The 17,503-nt window shown below is 47.5% G+C and overlaps 1 protein-coding gene across 2 annotated transcripts in view; it reads left to right on the top strand.

The window, feature by feature from the left end:
* Map3k9 (mitogen-activated protein kinase kinase kinase 9) overlaps nucleotides 1-16,223 on the top strand; it is a 107,646-nt gene extending 91,423 nt beyond the window's left edge. Inside the window, exons 6-12 of one of the 2 annotated variants that reach the window (XM_008823211.3) lie at nucleotides 1,298-1,538; nucleotides 3,104-3,226; nucleotides 5,124-5,277; nucleotides 7,843-7,911; nucleotides 9,284-9,396; nucleotides 10,867-11,670; nucleotides 13,014-16,223. In XM_008823211.3, the coding sequence (XP_008821433.1) occupies nucleotides 1,298-1,538; nucleotides 3,104-3,226; nucleotides 5,124-5,277; nucleotides 7,843-7,911; nucleotides 9,284-9,396; nucleotides 10,867-11,670; nucleotides 13,014-13,498 (1,989 nt within the window). In that variant the 3' untranslated portion in view covers nucleotides 13,499-16,223. The remainder of the gene's footprint in view (nucleotides 1-1,297; nucleotides 1,539-3,103; nucleotides 3,227-5,123; nucleotides 5,278-7,842; nucleotides 7,912-9,283; nucleotides 9,397-10,866; nucleotides 11,671-13,013) is intronic. The other variant, XM_008823212.3, reaches the window with a different exon arrangement.
* The last annotated feature ends 1,280 nt before the right edge of the window (nucleotides 16,224-17,503 follow it).

Raw genomic sequence — 17,503 nt, 5'->3', positions numbered from 1 at the left:
TCATTTGTTTTTTACTTGCAAGGCCTGATGAGACTTTTTTGTTCTTTCTAGCCTGCTGGAATAATGATATGCAGGCCAGGTCTTATTATTATCTCAGAGCTGGGGGCCAGTGGCTTCCTCCAGTAATAGAATGAGTTAGTGGGGAAGTAGAACCTCGACCCTGAGCCATCAGGTTCTAAACCCTGTGTTCTTTGCAATATCACTGTTGTTCTCCTACACAAATGGCTTAAAAATATTTTCTGGATCTGACTCGAAGAGATTAGTTTCCTTTGGTACACAGCACACACAATGCTAAACACAGTGCTACCTGGCAAGTCATTGAGTATGCCATAAGGGGATGGTATAAGCTTATGGCAGATCTTTCAGATCTTGCTAGGTGGGTCTGCACTGGCCATCGGTGGATTGATCCAAGAAACTGTTTGTATTACTGCCTCGCTTCCGGCTAGTAGAACCTGCAGAGTGTCTGGCCATGTTGAGATTGCTAAATCACTGACTCCTGACCACCTTTCTTTGGATGGATAAAATCATAATGTAATTTAAAAATTTTATAAGCCAATAAGAAAAATAAAAATTGGATCCTGCCAATAAGCAGTTAACAATAGTGCCCCCTTATCCATAGTTTTACTTTCTGTGGTTGACTTAACCACTGTCAGTTCATGTTTTGTGTTGCATGCCATTCCGAGCAACATGATAAAAATCTTGCTCTGTTCCACCTGGGACCCAGTCGTCACTCTGCTGTTTGTGCTACCTGAGTTAGACCATAGGTACCTCAGCTATCACATCAGCTGCTGCGGTATCCCAATCCTGTGTTCAGGCAACCCTTATGTTACTTAACAGTGGTCCCAGAGAAAAGAATAGTGATGCTGGTAGTTTTATTATAGTGTACTGTTACTCTCCTTTGTTAGTTGCTGTTCTTAATATCTTACTATGCCTAATTTATAAGTTGAACTTTATGATGGAGGTATGATATAGGAAGACACATTTTACATGTAGAGTTCAGGAGTATCTGTGGTCTCAGGCATTCCTTATGGGGCTTGAGACTCATCTGCATGAATAAGGGGACATTAGTATTTCAGCAATAGTCAGCCCCTGTCTGCAGGCTTGGCCTGTGGCATTAACCTCTCTGGCTGTATTCAGAACATAGTACAGCTGTGGTGAGCCTTCCTTTCCCCACCATTACCAGCTAACTGCTGAGCACCCTCTCTACTGGGCATCATGGGAGAATTTTCCATGTTGTCTGACCCCAGACCCTCTCTGCACTGACACTCTGCTCCTATCTCTGACGTTCTGTCTGTAGGAGCTCCGCACCTGGGAGGAGGAGCTGACACGGGCTGCACTCCAGCAGAAGAACCAGGAGGAGCTGCTGCGGCGGAGGGAGCAGGAGCTGGCTGAGCGGGAGATCGACATCCTGGAACGGGAGCTCAACATCATCATCCACCAGCTGTGCCAGGAAAAGCCCAGGGTGAAGAAACGCAAGGGCAAGTTCAGGAAGAGCCGGCTGAAGCTTAAGGATGGCAACCGCATCAGCCTCCCTTCTGGTCAGTGGTAGAAAGGAGAGGAGCAGGGCCAGGAGCTGGTGTGGCAGGGGTTTGTGGGAGTTGGGCTGTGCTTGAAAATTCAGAGACCCTGACTCTCAAATGGAACCCATTAGAATTTGCCATCTTACTTGGTGGACAACTGGCTTGTGGAAAATCTACCCCTCTCCACAGGAACTGTTGTGGAAAATCTACCCCTCTCCACAGGAACTGTTGTGAGTAAATGCAGAGTTATGAAGTTACACCTGATGTGCAAGGCCCAGGCTGCTCCAAGCTCAGTAGCTCACTCAGTGCACACCTGAGCACACTCAGTGTAGGCCAAAGCTGGAGAAGGAGCTGTTAATTCTGGGAGGGCGGGGAATTCTAGGGTGTGCATGAACGAGAGCAACAGAGCAGTCCCTCTCATTTCTCTTAGTTCTCCAAGTACAGTTGACCTTAAGCTAATATGTAAGATTCATATTATAAAATTTACACGTAGCCCATCAGAAATGCATTGGCTCAATAAAGGGACATTTCTGATACTACTGTCTCAGGGAAAATGTAAAGAATATGCAGCTATGAATTAGAACCCTGCTGCTATATGACGTACCCATGGAGGCAGGTGGGTTCTCAAATGTGTGCTTCTATAGATAGAAATGTTCTTTGTGTTCTAAGTCTGTAAGACCTCAAGAAGCAAGCTCATTAGAAATATAAGAAAAATGGCACGACAGAGCTGTTGTGGGTGACCCCAAGCCTTAGGATGGTGGCTTAGGCACAGATAGGGAATTTACTCACTGAAGTTGAGAGATGTACACATAGGAATGCACACTGCCTTCCTTGTCGCATCTTTTCTGTTTTGGGGTGTTTTTTTTTTTCTTTGTAGGTAGTATGGGATCTCTCAGTACCTCTGGAGCATCTGGCCTGTACCAAGACACTGCTGTGCACTAGCAACACTGATGCAAAGCTGTAGTTCTGGTCTTCAGGGAGATCTTAGTGTAGCTTAGGAGACTTGAGTACCTTTCTGATAGATGAAGAGGCTGAAACTCAGAACTTCAGAGCTGAAAGTTTCATTCTTTCTGTTGCACCCAAACTGCCTTTGAGATGTGTCAGAACTGACATCACTTCCTCAGCTTCTTTGGATCGCAGGTTCCGACAGTGGGCTGAGCTCTCAATGCCCTGCTCCCCTGCACTTTATGAGGAGCATCAAGCTTGCCCTGCTTTGGTACCTGTGAAGTTGTGCATAGTGACAGATCATCCGAAAATGAGAATTTCAAGTTACAATTCCTAGAATAATCCACAAGATCACATGCACTAAAAAGCCACTGTCAATATGTAATTGTCCCACCTATGTCCATGAAATAGAGATTCTTATGAAGATGTCATCCATGAACTTTGCATCATCTCATACATTCATCTTGCCACATCCCATTGGGGAAAAATGATTCTGAAAGAGGATTTCCTTGATGAACAGAGCTTTTCAGGAAACTGAGGCCAATCCCTCAGTCCTGCTAGGAGCCATCCGTTTTCTTAAATGAATTTGATTATAGGATCATACTAATGCATAGATGTGTTTGTCTTTTCTCAAGCAGATTTCCAGCACAAGTTCACAGTGCAGGCTTCCCCAACCGTGGATAAAAGGAAGAGTCTTATCAGCAACCGCTCAAGCCCTCCTGCAAGCCCCACCATCATCCCTCGCCTTCGAGCCATCCAGTGTGAGACAGTTTTCAAAATTAGTTGAGGCCAGACTATACCAAGGACACTTGTCCTCTGCTCTTTCTAGTCACTGACTAGTCCAGGCTTGCTCCAGGCCCAGCTAACGCCACCTTCCTCAACAATGTGTATTTCCATGCATACACATTTGCAAACCCTCTGCTCCCCTGCCCCAGGTCCCCTTGTTAACTTTGCTGATTCTTCCTCCACCTTTCACTCTCAGTCAGATATCAGCATGGGGGTTGTAGGTGCAGAAAGGTCTTCAGGGAATTCCAGTGTTTGGAATTCTGCAGTGTTACAGATTGGAGTCCTGCCTTGTGGACTTAACATACTGACTGCCCTACTCGGGGCATCATTGTCTTTCTTTTATCCACAGCATGGGGGTTGTAGGTGCAGAAAGGTCTTCAGGGAATTCCAGTGTTTGGGATTCTGCAGTGTTACAGATTGGAGTCCTGCCTTGTGGACTTAACATGCTGACTCCCTACTCGGGGCATCATTGTCTTTCTTTTATCCGTGTCTCCCAAGCAGAGGCCCTTCCAAAGCCCAGGTCCTCAGAAGATGTGTCAAGTGCTCGTAGTGGGCCAAGCCTGGACTAATTTTCTTTTTAATATGATATTTGCTTAAAAATAAATATACATAGATGTCTGTGTTTGTGTGTGTGTGTGTGTGTGTGTGTGTGTGTTTGTTTCAAATTTGAAGATAGATTTCTTTTTATAATCCTGGATTTCTGACCTTCCTTGAAAACTCAGTGAATGAGTTCCCTTTTTCTTGTGGCCACAGTTGGCAGGAACTGAGACCGGCTTCTCCCCCATGCTTTTGCTTTGTATTTTGCCTCAGTCCCCTCCATGACCTGTTAACTTTGGTGCCTGGCTCGCCACTCTCATTTCTGATATAAGCCTGGTCTCTAAGGCCTCTGGCCCCAGCTTCTAAGGTGCTCTCCCTCTCCTATTTATTCTGTCTCTCTGGGCCTGTTCCTCCCTGCCTTCCTTTTCTTCCCAGCTTCCCTCTCCACAGCCTTGAGCCCCCCCCCCACCCATTTTCTTCCTTTCCATCTATTTTCTCCTCACAGTTCTGCTCTTCCACACTTTCTCCCCTGCCCCCCCCCACCGGCTTGTAAACCTCTTCATCCCCCAGCATCTGAATGCAGGTAATAAAACAGACTCCTTAAGTCAAAGCTGTGTAGAGTGGCTGTCCTGAGCTCCAGTTTTATCTTGGACTTGTGGAAATTTAGGAATTTTGTCCCTGTTTAGGGCTTTGACAGAGCTGATTGGTGGCCAAGGACTGCACTACTTTCCTGTCAGTGCACTCAGGCACAGTTTCTGATGAAGTCTAACTTTACTGCAGGAGTATCTGTGTACGTGTCTGTGTGTGTCTACTCCTGTCGGGGTGCACTCAGGCAATTTCTGATGAAGTCTAACGTCGCTACAGGGGTGTGTGTGTGTGTGTGTGTGTGTGTGTGTGTCTGTGTCTGTGTCTGTGTCTGCCTGTCTGTCTGTCAGTTTTGGAGAGACTAATTCCCTATCCTCCACAACCTTCATTATTCACAGTGACACCAGGTGAAAGCAGTAAAACCTGGGGCCGGAGCTCTGTTGTCCCAAAAGAGGAAGGGGAAGAAGAGGAGAAGAGGGCCCCAAAGAAGAAGGGGCGGACGTGGGGACCAGGAACACTTGGGCAGAAAGAGCTCAACTCAGGAGATGAATATGTATGTTCGTGTCTCTGTGTGTCTCATCCTCACAGGGCGGACACAGACAATTTCTGATGAAGTCTATCGTCGCTACAGGGGTGTGTGTGTGTGTGTGTGTGTGTGTGTGTGTCTGTGTCTGTGTCTGTGTCTGCCTGTCTGTCTGTCAGTTTTGGAGAGACTAATTCCCTATCCTCCACAACCTTCATTATTCACAGTGACACCAGGTGAAAGCAGTAAAACCTGGGGCCGGAGCTCTGTTGTCCCAAAAGAGGAAGGGGAAGAAGAGGAGAAGAGGGCCCCAAAGAAGAAGGGGCGGACGTGGGGACCAGGAACACTTGGGCAGAAAGAGCTCAACTCAGGAGATGAAGGGTAAGAGCCAGTTGATGTGAAATTGTTTCTCACTTAAAGATGGACACACTGTTTTAAAATGATGGGAGATACCTTCCCCCGCCTTTTGTATGCTTTAATATTTCCTGAGAAATTATAAGGGTTTTGTTTTGGTTTTTGAGACAGGGTCTCACTAGCCCATGCTGGCTTCAAACTCCATCCTCCTGCCTCCACCTCTGAGTGCTGGAATTACAGGTGTGCACCACCAGGCCCAGCTGTTCCTGGTCTTTCAGTAGAGTTCTCCAGTCTCCTGTCAAACTTTTTCCATAAATGGCCAGATAATATTTAGACTTTTTGATCTACACAGTGACAGAGAAACACAAAAGCCACCACAGATTTTGAACAGTGCATGAATGAATGAGCACAGGGCTGTGTTCCCGTCAAAACTTAACACAAAGAGGCAGGATCCAGCCCCCTGCTGCCCCCTGCAGGTGTCCTACTCAAAGTAGCAAGTGGCCCAAGCAGTAAGAAAATGCAGACAGTTTGACCTGAGTGGTCTGTTTACATCTGAATCTTCTCCATAAAGTGACAGAGAAACAAGAGAAAGATCAGAGTTAGCAGGAGGTCTATCCTGAAATGGGCAGGCAGAACATTCCAGCCCTGGTAGTGCAGTAGAATGTTCTGTGGGGCCATTGGACCTCTTTCAGGCCTCACCCCAGCCACATATGTTAGTGCCCTTGTCACAAGGTCTTGGTGCTTTAAATATGCTGTGCCCTCACTTGTGGGCCTGAAGCCCAGGAGGCAGATTCTCCTGTGTCGCAGTTCTTCTCAGACTAGGGCTGGGATGTGGACTCCAGACAGCCTGGCTGTGAGACTCAGCTCCACCATGTCTAGTGTGGAGCTCCTGTTTCCCACCTAAGAGCTAGTCGTTTAGTGCTTGGCTCATGGAGCTGATATAAGGGTTGACAGAGTTCATGTTTGTGAAGTGCATAGATTAGCTGGCTCATGGTAAGCACATGGAAGCATTAGCTGGGATGATTCCTCTCTGCCTCTCATGCCATCCTCTTTAATAACCCAAAGCATGGATGTCTCTGTTTGTACTTATTCTAGAACATTCCCTGGACATTCTAAGAGTGGAAATAACTAGCAGCCATCTCACCATTTTTAGTGACTTTTCATTAAGCTAATAGGGGCCCTGAACCTGTATACTGGTTTGATAATCTTTGGAATACTAAGATTTCATGTTTACAATTTTTCTTCTTCTTGTCAGAGTTCAAGGTGAAGAGAGCAGTCTGATATATTAAATATAAGCGAGGCTTTGGAAATCACTGAGTTCCTTTGACTAGAAAGTGTTCATATGTAAAACAAGCTGCCAATGCCATGTATTAATTCAGCAGTTGAATCCTTGAGGGCCATCAGATCGCTCTATTTTATCAAGTTCTGTAGCGTAGAGTAGGGAAGACAGCTTTCTAGTTTGTCCATTGAGGCCTGGGTCTGAGAAACTCAGTCACCCTGAATCCCTTGCTGTTTCTGACATTATTGTGATTCCAGAGTTAATCAGGATGGCTATGGATTCCATTAATTCAAAAAAAATTTAAAGTGGACATACAAAAGGATAGGTTTCACACATATAGATCATTCTCCTTTTTCTTATCTCCCCACTGCCTTCCCCCATCTCCCATAACCCCCCTTTTGCTGGTCTTCTTCCTCGTTTAAAGAATTTTTTTGTTTGTTTGTTTGTTTGTTTGGGGGCTGAAGAGATGGCTCAGCAGTTAACAGCACTGGCTGTTCTTACAGAGGACACAGGTTCAGTTCTCAACACCCACATGGCAGCTAACACCGTCCATAACTCCAGTTCCGGGGCATCTGATGCCCTCTTCTGACCTCCATAGGCATTGCACAATACAGGTGCACTCACATACATGCAGGCAATGCATTCATGCACGTAAAATAAAAATAAGTAAAATATTTTTTAAGAAGACTTTTTTTGTCTTGGTAGGAATTACACTACAAAATACTAACTTTGTACTTTTCTTTCTCCTTATATAATGAGTTGTTCTCAGAAGCTTTTGAAGCAATTAAAAACATATGCCTTTAAATTTTTAGTATTCTCAATTCCTATTGAGGAAATGAAAATGTATTCCACCTAGTCTTGAGTACAGATCTCTTTAATGTTACAAACTTTAAAGATTTCTCCCATGATAATATTCCTAATTGTAATGCCTATCAACTGCAAATGTGTGTGTATGCAAAAAAGCTTGAATTCAGTAATGTAAGGTAAATTCATATCTTCATCCTTTTACCAAATAGTACATATCTGTAGGGAACACATAATTAATTTTCTGTAGGCAGCTTGAGTATCTTGATTCACAGCCCTTTGCAATTACCCTCTCGCTGCCCAGGGACCTTTGTCCTATACATTGGAAGGGCCTGAGTCTGAAATAGTGCAAACAGGACAATCTTGTTAAGATCATTTCCTGGTGTGGGCTTGCTGACTGGACAAGTAGAGGGCAACTGGCCAGCTCGCTTGAGTTCACCCTTGGGAGTTTGGGTGTGGGAGAGGCTGAGCTGGCTGTGACCTCTACTCATTCTCTTTATTTGTTGAAGATCCCCTCAGAGACGGGAAAAAACTAATGGCTTAAGTACCCCATCAGAATCTCCACATTTCCACTTGGGGTGAGTGGTCTCTGCCCATCCACAAGCTGAATTGATAGCGTTGCCCTCGTTTCCTAGTTTTCATACCTCATCACTGCAAGGGATGAGCGGGCTTCTTTTCTTTTCTTTATCTTTTTCTTTTTTTTTTTTTTAAGAGCAGTACCTTTGTGCACCTTGGGAAAATTCCTGTGTTGATCTAACCTGTTTCCTGACCACACTAGTTTCTGGGCTTGTTTTACAGAGAAGGCCACTTGGCTATCTAGCCTTCAGTCTTGAACACTGGTTTTTACTTTGCTAACCTGAATTTCCTTGGATCCAGAGCTAGAAGTAATGTTGATATTTCCACTTGAAAGTCCCAGGCTCTGGGTTGAACAACAATGCTTCTCTCCAGCTCTGCATTCTGGTTGAAACAGAGTCTAGGATGTGCTTTAATTCATCAGTATTTCTGATAGCACTTAAAACAGGGTTCTGAGGCCAAGGAGGAATCTGAGCCTTCTCCCTCTGCCCAGTGGTCTGGGACTCTGGGAAAGTAGGTTTCAGTTGAACAGGACTGAGTCGGCTGTGGTTGCAATGCTAGATTGTCAGTGCCGCCATAGCTCGCAGAGTTCCTCAGTGCTCTGTTTTGCTGCCCTCTAGGGAAAAGACCAGTACTTCCTGACCTCTGACTCCCCCTTCATTTAAGGGAGCTGATGGGGGAATCCAGTCTTGTCTCTGAAGAGTTACCGGTTTGCCCAATGAGCAGGGATTTGAAATCAAGCTGCTGTTCTTTTTCTCCATGCCCAGACAAAGTGAGGGCTTGAAGACAGCATAGTGTCCTCCCCCACATAAGTCTGTCCCAAGTGCACTGGGTTGGTGCTGCTTTGTTGGTTGATTTTTCTTTTTGAAAAATGGATGGCTTTGAAAGCTGCCTAAGCATGCCAGAGAGAGGCTTGGAAGGAAGAGCAGAGAGGTGTTGAGTGGAATGGCCCAGACCATCTCTGCCCATTCATCTGGCCCATGCTTGCCTTGCACTGCAGGTGTTTGCACTGGAGTGTTTCTATGTCGTGAGTGTGTTACATTCAGTTTCTGTGGGTTGATTGCCTTTTCCTTAAGAATGACTCAGACAAGACCCTCCACAAGCTGGTCAGTCCTTATCCTGTCTGCCTGCCAGCCTGCTCACTAGGTCTTTCTGTAATCCCACAGCATGTGATGGGCTAAGTTGTATGACTGCTTTTCTTTGCCAAGTGCATGTAGACTTCAGTTTGTGAAGCAGGTGGGCTCAGGGAGACTTGTTGCCTGTTCCTAGCGGCTTTCCAGTGTGATGAAGCAGACAAGGGGAGCAGTTTCCGTACGCCCACAGAGACTAGCATAAGGAAAGTAGCCAGTCCTGACAATCTCCTCATTATCTCTGCAGCCTCAAGTCCCTGGTAGATGGATACAAACAGTGGTCATCTAGTGCTCCCAACCTGGGGAAGGGCCCGAGGAGTAATCCTGCCCTGCCTGGGTTCACCAGCCTTATGGAGATGGGTAAATATTGCTCTTGTCTCGGTTTTCTCCAACTTTTGTCCTTGACTCCCTCCCGATCCCCTTCTCTGTCCCTTCCATTGGGGAAAAGAAATTTTTTTTGAATCTTTGCAATTTTCATATAATATAGTTTGATGATATTTAGATACCTTCCACTCTCCCCCCCCAACCCAATTTAATATACTTTCATATATATATATATATATATATAACATAGCCTATAGAGTCTGATTTGTGTCCTCAAATGTCCTTCAGTGTAGGTCCATCCGCTGGGCCTACCTAGAGTTCCATCCCTGTAAGACACTGACTCTCCCCCTCCCAGCAGCCATAATTGCCAAAAGCTCCTTAGTTTGGGTTTGGATTTCTTACCCACTTCCTCATGTCTTTGCTGGAATTTTGTCTGGTTTGAGCTTGCATAAGACTTGTGCATGCTGTCACCATTGTGACATCCTATGTGTAGAGGTTGCATTGAAGATTTGTCACTTAGGGTAAAGCACCTCATAGACACTTACTCTCTGCGTTTGACCAGTTGTGGAACTCTTTAATAGTCTCCATTTGTTGCAAAAAGACATTTCTTTAATGAGGGGTAAAAGACACACTTATCTATAAATATGATTATTGTCCCCTCCATCTTACTGAGTCTTCATAAATCAGTTCCTTGGTACTACAGCCATGGAGCCTACCTTTGGCTTCCTACCCCAAGAATCCAGCAATAATCTCCTTAGGGCAGTATAAAAGCATGGGGACTAGAATCAGACATTTCTGTTTTCTGAGCCTCTGGGGAGGGACATTACATGGAGGGTAAGGAAGTTGATGATAAAAGACTCTTCAGCTCTTTTCCCAGGCTGTTTCCAGTATCAAGTCTGGTTACTGAATGGTGGGTGAGTTTCCCAGGTGCTCCCTCAGTATTCGCATCTCTAGATTCCCAAGGCCATAATAGGCCCATCAGTGGAACAGATTGACCTTCACCCATGCAGGGGGCTCTCATCCTTTTTGGAGACTGACCTTAAGACAAGCATCAAGCTAAAAATCCAATAATCCTTCCAGTTTTAAGGAACAAAAATGTAAGAAATGTTTCTGTTTTATCCAGTGTTCTAGAAACTCAACTGCATTTTGTAGTAAGAATCCCCCTGTATGGTTAAGGGTATACCCCAGTGGTAGATCACTTGGCTCACATGTATGAGGTCTTCAGTTCAGTCTCTAGCATCATACACACCCCAAAAGAAGGTATCACTATGAAAGAAGTGGCACATTAGCAGATTCCCTTTTCTGTAAGTATAGAAATGGGCTCTGGAATGCAGACAGATTTCCCATATGACTCACAGTTGAGTGTGGCAGGAAACAGACTCCACTGATTCAATATCCAGTTCTGTTTCCTGCATCCCACATCGGGAGCACTAGGTTGAAGACCAGGCTCTTCATGCTGCTTTGCTCCCTTTTTGTATTTCTCTGCCACTTCTCTTGTTTTCACAGAGGATGAGGACAGTGAAGGTCCAAGGAGTGGAGAGAGTCATCTACAGCATTCGCCCAACCAGTCCTACCTCTGTATCCCATTTCCTCGTGGAGAGGATGGGGATGGCCCCTCCAGTGATGGAGTTCATGAGGAGCCCACCCCAGTCAACTCAGCCACCAGTACCCCTCAGCTGACGCCAACCAACAGCCTCAAGCGTGGCGGTACCCACCACCGGCGCTACGAGGTGGCTCTGCTTGGCTGTGGAGCTGTTCTGGCAGCCACAGGCCTAGGGTTTGACTTACTAGAAGCTGGCAAGTGCCAACTGCTTCCCCCAGAGGAGCCTGAGCCACCAACCCGGGAGGAGAAGAAGAGGCGTGAGGGTCTTTTCCAAAGGGCCAGCCGTCCTCGTCGGAGTACCAGTCCCCCCTCCCGAAAGCTCTTCAAGAAGGAAGAACCCGTGATGTTGCTAGGAGACCCCTCTGCCTCCTTGACACTGCTTTCTCTCTCCTCCATCTCTGAGTGCAACTCCACCCGCTCTCTGCTTCGCTCTGACAGTGATGAGATTGTGGTATATGAAATGCCAGTCAGCCCAGTCGAAGCTCCACCCCTAACCCCATGCACCCACAACCCCCTGGTTAATGTCCGTGTGGAACGCTTCAAACGAGACCCCAACCAGTCCCTGACTCCCACCCACGTCACCCTCACGGCCCCCACACAGCCGAGTGGTCACAGGCGGACTCCTTCTGATGGGGCACTTAAGCCAACAGCTCTGGTAGCCAGCAGGAGCCCCTCCAGCAATGGGTTGAGTCCCAGTCCTGGAGCAGGTGAGACCTGGTCTCTTTGTCTTTTCTCTTTGCTTCTGTTGTGGCTCCTAGGGAATGGACACGTTTGTAAGTGGCTCATTTCCTCTTTCTGCTTCTGGATTTAAATAGGCCCCACCCCTTCTCTTGCTCAGCACTGCATGAAATAGGATCTAGGATTGGCAAGGTGGCAGAGCTGGTTGACTTCTCTCTGCCCTGTGCCACAGGCATCTTCCCCTGGCTGTTGAAAGAAGTCAGGCTGGTTGTAGGAAGAGCCACACCTGGGGCTTTCGTGGGAAGCTTATACCATAGGTCAGGGCCAGGGCAGTGAGTCCAGCATCCAGGGGGGATAGCAGTCCAGCTCCTGGTTGTTTCCTGAAGATCCTGCAGCTATCAGGAAAGAATCTTACATTGCACCTGGGAAGGGTATTTTGTGCCACATACCTGGGCCCCTGCCATGATGGCATTAGTTCAGATACACACATAAGGTCAGCTGCCACCCATCCATCATGTTCTCTGTCACTCACCCTTGAGTCACGCCTGCCTCTTCAGGCCTGGAGATATGTCCAGTATGTGCGCAAGCTTGTTCTCAGCACCTGACTCCAGAGACTCCTAGGTCTATGCACTCTCAACCTGGAGCTTTCCCTTCCACCATTCCTTGTTCCCTAAAAGACCCAGGTCTGGCTCTAGTTCAGTGGGAGAAGTAGAGGTGACCATCCCCTTTTCGTGAGATTCAAGTTCAGTGCCAACTGTATTGCACCATTGCTGGACCTTACTTCCTGTAGATTTGTTTGTTAGACTCAGGTGTGTAACCTCTTTGGGTGTAAAGACAGAATGACTCACCTTTGCATTTTGCTGCCTAGCTCTTTTCCTGTCACATGGTTATTAAATAGATGAACAGTGAACGGTGGGCATTCCCTTAAGTCAGGGGTCAGCAAACTGTTTTGGGAAAGGGACAGATGGTAAATGTTTTAGGTTTTGTGGGTTGCATAGCTCTCTTATAATTCAGCTTTACAGCTGTAGATGGAAAGCAGCCATTGAGTGTATCCAAAATGTATTCCAATAAAACTTTACTCGAGTGGCCATCTTACAGGTCTTTTACCAACATCTGCCTTAAGTTATTTCATTATAGATGTGACCCCCATATGTTACTATTACTTGACTCAGGGCAACTTGGCTTTAAGTTCACTGCTGAATCTCCAGTACCTCACAGTTCACTGCATGGTACATAGTAGGTATTCTCTAAATACTTGTTGAATTCCTGTTGTCCCTTGTACCTAGGGCTATGGCATAGAGCGGGGAGGGCATGCACCTAACCCAGATATGGTGCCATTATCTAATGCCTTTCCCTTTGTCTCCCTGACCAGGAATGTTGAAAACCCCCAGTCCCAGCCGAGACCCAAGTGAATTCCCCCGTCTCCCTGACCCCAATGTGGTCTTTCCCCCAACCCCAAGGCGCTGGAACACGCAACGGGACTCTACTTTAGAGAGACCTAAGACCCTTGAGTTTCTGCCTCGACCACGTCCTTCTGCCAACCGGCAACGGCTGGACCCTTGGTGGTTTGTGTCCCCGAGCCATGCCCGCAGCGCCTCCCCAGCCAACAGCTCCAGCACAGAAACACCAAGCAACCTGGACTCCTGCTTTACCAGCAGCAGCAGCACTGTGGAGGAGAGGCCTGGGCTTCCAGCCCTGCTCCCTTTACAGGCAGGGCCACTGCCCACTGTGGAACGGACGCTTCTGGACCTGGACGCAGAGGGGCAGAGTCAGGACAGCACCGTGCCACTATGCAGAGCTGAACTGAACACACACAGGCCTACCCCTTATGAGATCCAGCAGGAGTTCTGGTCTTAGTGTAAAAGGGGGCAGGGCAGGCAAGGGGGGAAGCCGGAGGAGATGAAGGGAGCTGGCTGGCACAGTCCTGTCTCAGAGTGGGCCCCCTGGGATCCAGACCTACTTCTTGCACTGATAATGCACTTTGAAGATGGAAGGGATGGAAACAGGGCTACTTCAGAGGGTCTCCTGCCCTGCAGTACCTTTTCCCCCATGTCTACTGGAGGGACTTTGGCTACCAGCCCTGGCTATGTAGAAGAGGGAGGGCTGTGTGCATGTCCCCCACCCTCCAGTATCCCTCGCCTTTAGGGTGACACTGCAGAGTCACTTAGCCAAATCTGTCTACTGCTCCTTCTCCTCAGCCAGAGCTGTCCTGGGGTCCCTTTGTCAACCCTGAGTTCCGCCTTTCTACACACCAGTATTGGATGTTCTGTGATTGATTTGCTTATCTTCCACTCTCCCCATGACTCAGTGTCTTGTTTGGTATGAAATATGAGTGTCCTGTGTCCTAAGCCCTTTTGTGCTAGCCAAAAGATAAAGGACAAGTTGGCCCCTGAGGGGCAGAGGGCTTGGCAGACCTGGTACTACCTACCTGCACTTCCACCCATCTGTTTCAGCCCACAGGCGACAAAGGTAACTGGTGTGGTGAGAATTGGGGACAGGGAGTGGAGGAGAGGAGAGAGGAAGCAATTAGGGAAAATACAATCTGGTTGTAGTGAGGAAGAAACTAGGGTCTGTCCTTGGTTCATTTTTTTTAACACTCAATGAAAGGTAGAAATCAACGCCTGTTGAATGGCCCCATCTACCCACTTGGGGTCAGGTATGGTTACACCAGGTTTGAATACAAATCTCTTTATCTCAGGAATAGCTTTTTGGGAGACTCACTGATAGCAGTTCTGAAATCAAACACAGTCCCCACATTTGTCTCGTTGAGCCTTAGTGTTCTTCCCTGCAGTTCCTGGACTCCGTGGGCTCTAGGTCATGTGTGGTTAGCAGATATCCTTGAAATGTGCCAGAGCACATGTGGAGGTGTGTCCTAGACCTTGGGGTTTGGAACTATGGAGAATCCTTCACTGGACTGTTTGTTTTGTGATGGCCTTATAGTAAATGGAGCCCTTAGTAGGACCTTCCGTGAATGGACGTGGTAGTGTGACATAGTTCTTAAGGTGTTGAGTAAGCAAGCCGCTGATGTACAACAGCCTTGAGGTCCCCCTGGACACTGGCCAAGGCCACCCCTGTCTGGATAAGAAGGACAACAGAGGCCAGTGCTGACTTGTCTGACATTTGTTTCTTGACCTTGAATGTTGAGCTTCGTCTGAAGTTTTCTCACACATTGCTTCACTGTCTACTTCCTCTTGTGTTATGTGTGCGCCATGGTCCTTATGTGAAAACAGCAGCTTGCTTCAGGCTAAAGTCCCCCAGTCCTGTTCTCTTCCCTCGGGATTATGCCACCTTGCTGCCTTTTGTCATGGAATAATCTCTGGTGACGCTGGAGGTTAGTCTGCAGGTTCTTTGTGTTTGCTGCCTAGGTGCCCAGATGGAGTAGAGTGGTGCAGCTGGTACAGGTGACCGGTTTTGTCACTGCTCTTTCTCTGTAACTGATGGAAGTCCTGCCCTGGGGAGCATTTCAGGGGGACTTGATTTTCACACTGTTCCTTTATGAGCCCACTTGCCTTTGACTCAAGGCCCCCTGCCCAGCCCCCCCCTCCAAAAAAAAATCTTATGTGACCCAGGATTTTGGTGTCACATCTTATCGCTCCTCTTGGTTGAGGGTTCCCTTCTCTGGGTCCTCCAAAACCCCTATTCCTAAGCCGCAAACATATCTGTATACCCTTGACTGCACTACTGGCCCTTAGGTAGGCTGCAGCTGGCTCCAGACCATGTTCCTACACAAGGCAAGGGTTTTTCCTTTCCGTCTTTGTGCTTTCTGCCATTTTGTTAGATTGTAGCCATCTTTCTTGAAAAGACATAATGTTACATATACAGTGTAAGTTGTGATAACTACCTGCCACCGAGTGAGAGATTGAATGTAGTCTTTACTCATCCATTCTGAGTTCAGACAAAGGAAGGCAGGGGCTTGACTATATAAATAATCATACCCATGAGAGGCAGGGTTCGTATAACGATGCTGCACACAGGCAGATGGGGGTATTACAGCCTCAGCTTCTCCAAACCTGGGCTCTACTACCTGTCACACTCTGCTGGGCCACTGCCTGTTGCACTCTGGTACAAGTCTGGGTGAGATAAACATCAAGAGAGCCACAGTTGGGGTGGCTTTCCCTCCACTCAGGTTCCCTTGCTCTGTGGTCGTGGTCAAGAGCTTTCTTGGAGGCTGTAGCTAAAGCGACTTGAGCAGCCAGCAGCCTCCCTCTTTCCTTTGCTTCCCTTCACGCACTCGCACTCGGTCCTCTGCTCTTAGCAGGTGCCTGCTACTTGGAGGATCACAGGATCAGGTACTGCTCTCTGCTCCATCTCCTCACACCCTTTGTTCCTGCTACTGCCAGGAGCTGAATAGATGCTCTGTTGTCCTTACAGCTGTTTCTAGGATGATTTGGTGGATGCTCTTAATCTGGCATTCTTTGGTACCCATCCCTAGGGCCTGGTACGCATCATAACAATACCTTACATTTGGTTTACTCAGAATAGGCCAGCCCTTCCCCCTGACCTTCAAAAACGAGATCATTTTCTTTCACATTCAATACATTTGCTAGAATAGAAAGAGGAAAAAATTAAAGATTAAGGTGCAGAGCTGGGGATGTAGCTCAGTTGGTAGAGTGCTTGCCTAGTATGCATAATGCCCTGGGTTCCACCCCCAGCATTGCATAAACTGGGGGTGATGCATGCCTGCAATCCCAGCACTTTGGAGGTAGATGTAGGAGGATCAGAAGTTCAAGGCCAGCTTTGGCTCCATAGTTGAGTTTGAGACCAGCCTGTGCTATGAGAGACCTTATCTCAAAACAACAACAATTAAAAACAAAAACGTGAAGATGCAAGTGAAGAGGAATTAAAGTGCCCCATGGACTGTTGGGTCTGGCCACCAGTCTCTGAATCTGCACAGGTTGTCCCTTTGCCTCTGTTCTGTTCTTACTGCGTGACCTTGGGCCTTGCTTTTGGCCCCACTCAGGTTTCCTTTTAAAAGCCTTCATCGCCTGCTCCCCTTTCCAGGCAATCGGTGTGTGCATCAGCGAAGGTCAGTGAAGCTCTGTGGCTTCTGGCCAGTTCCCCAAAGTGAAGCTGCTTCCCCTGCAGGATGAAGACGCTGAAGCCAAGGTGTGGTTCTCACCACGTTGGCCTTGGGTCATTTTGCCTTAATTTCATCATTTGACTTCGGGGAGAGGAATGATTTGGAGCCAGCTTAGCATGACTAATGGGTACCTGGGCCACGCACATGCACTTCCACCACATTATGTAGCCCAGCTGACAACAAGCATCATTTCTAATTCCCCCACTTAACCTGGCTGGCTGGGCATCCTGCAGTTTGCCTTCCTGGGGAGGAAATGGGAGATTGTGGCAGCCTCTGATTGTTGGCTGCCTCTGCTTTCTTAGGACCATCCCCAGGGTCAGATTTGGTAAGAGCCTAGAATTAGTCCAGTTTCTGGAAAAATCTTTGGGAAATGACCCCCTTGCCCATGGGACATCATGTGTCAAAAGTGTGGGGCTCCCCTTTTCCCTCAGGCAGTTGTCTCAGGGACACAGGCATCCTGGGGCATCTAGACCTGACCTTTGTCCAGTGCTTTTGCCTCCATAGTTCCCATGTTGTAGATACTTCTTGCCCCACAAGAAGGGCCATTCTTAACGCATGAAGTCTGTCTCCTTTGTTCCTTCTCCCTCCTCTCCCCCATCCTCTCCTCCCTCCCTCCTCTTCCCCTATCCTCCATGGCTAGGACCTCCCATGTGCTAGGCAAGAGCCCTTCCCCTGCCAAACTCACTTTTAACAGAACAAAGAACAGTGGGTCCTGAAGACTGGACGACTGTGAGTGGACACCTTAGAGTTGAAATGTCCATCTGTCCAGTGGTTCTCCCCTG

Source organism: Nannospalax galili, unplaced genomic scaffold (assembly GCF_000622305.1).
Source record: "Nannospalax galili isolate Female #2095 unplaced genomic scaffold, S.galili_v1.0 scaffold1129, whole genome shotgun sequence".
In the NCBI taxonomy this organism is placed as follows: domain Eukaryota; kingdom Metazoa; phylum Chordata; class Mammalia; order Rodentia; family Spalacidae; genus Nannospalax; species Nannospalax galili.
Note: the sequence above shows the minus strand (reverse complement) of the source record. Positions and strands in the feature narration are given on the sequence as shown.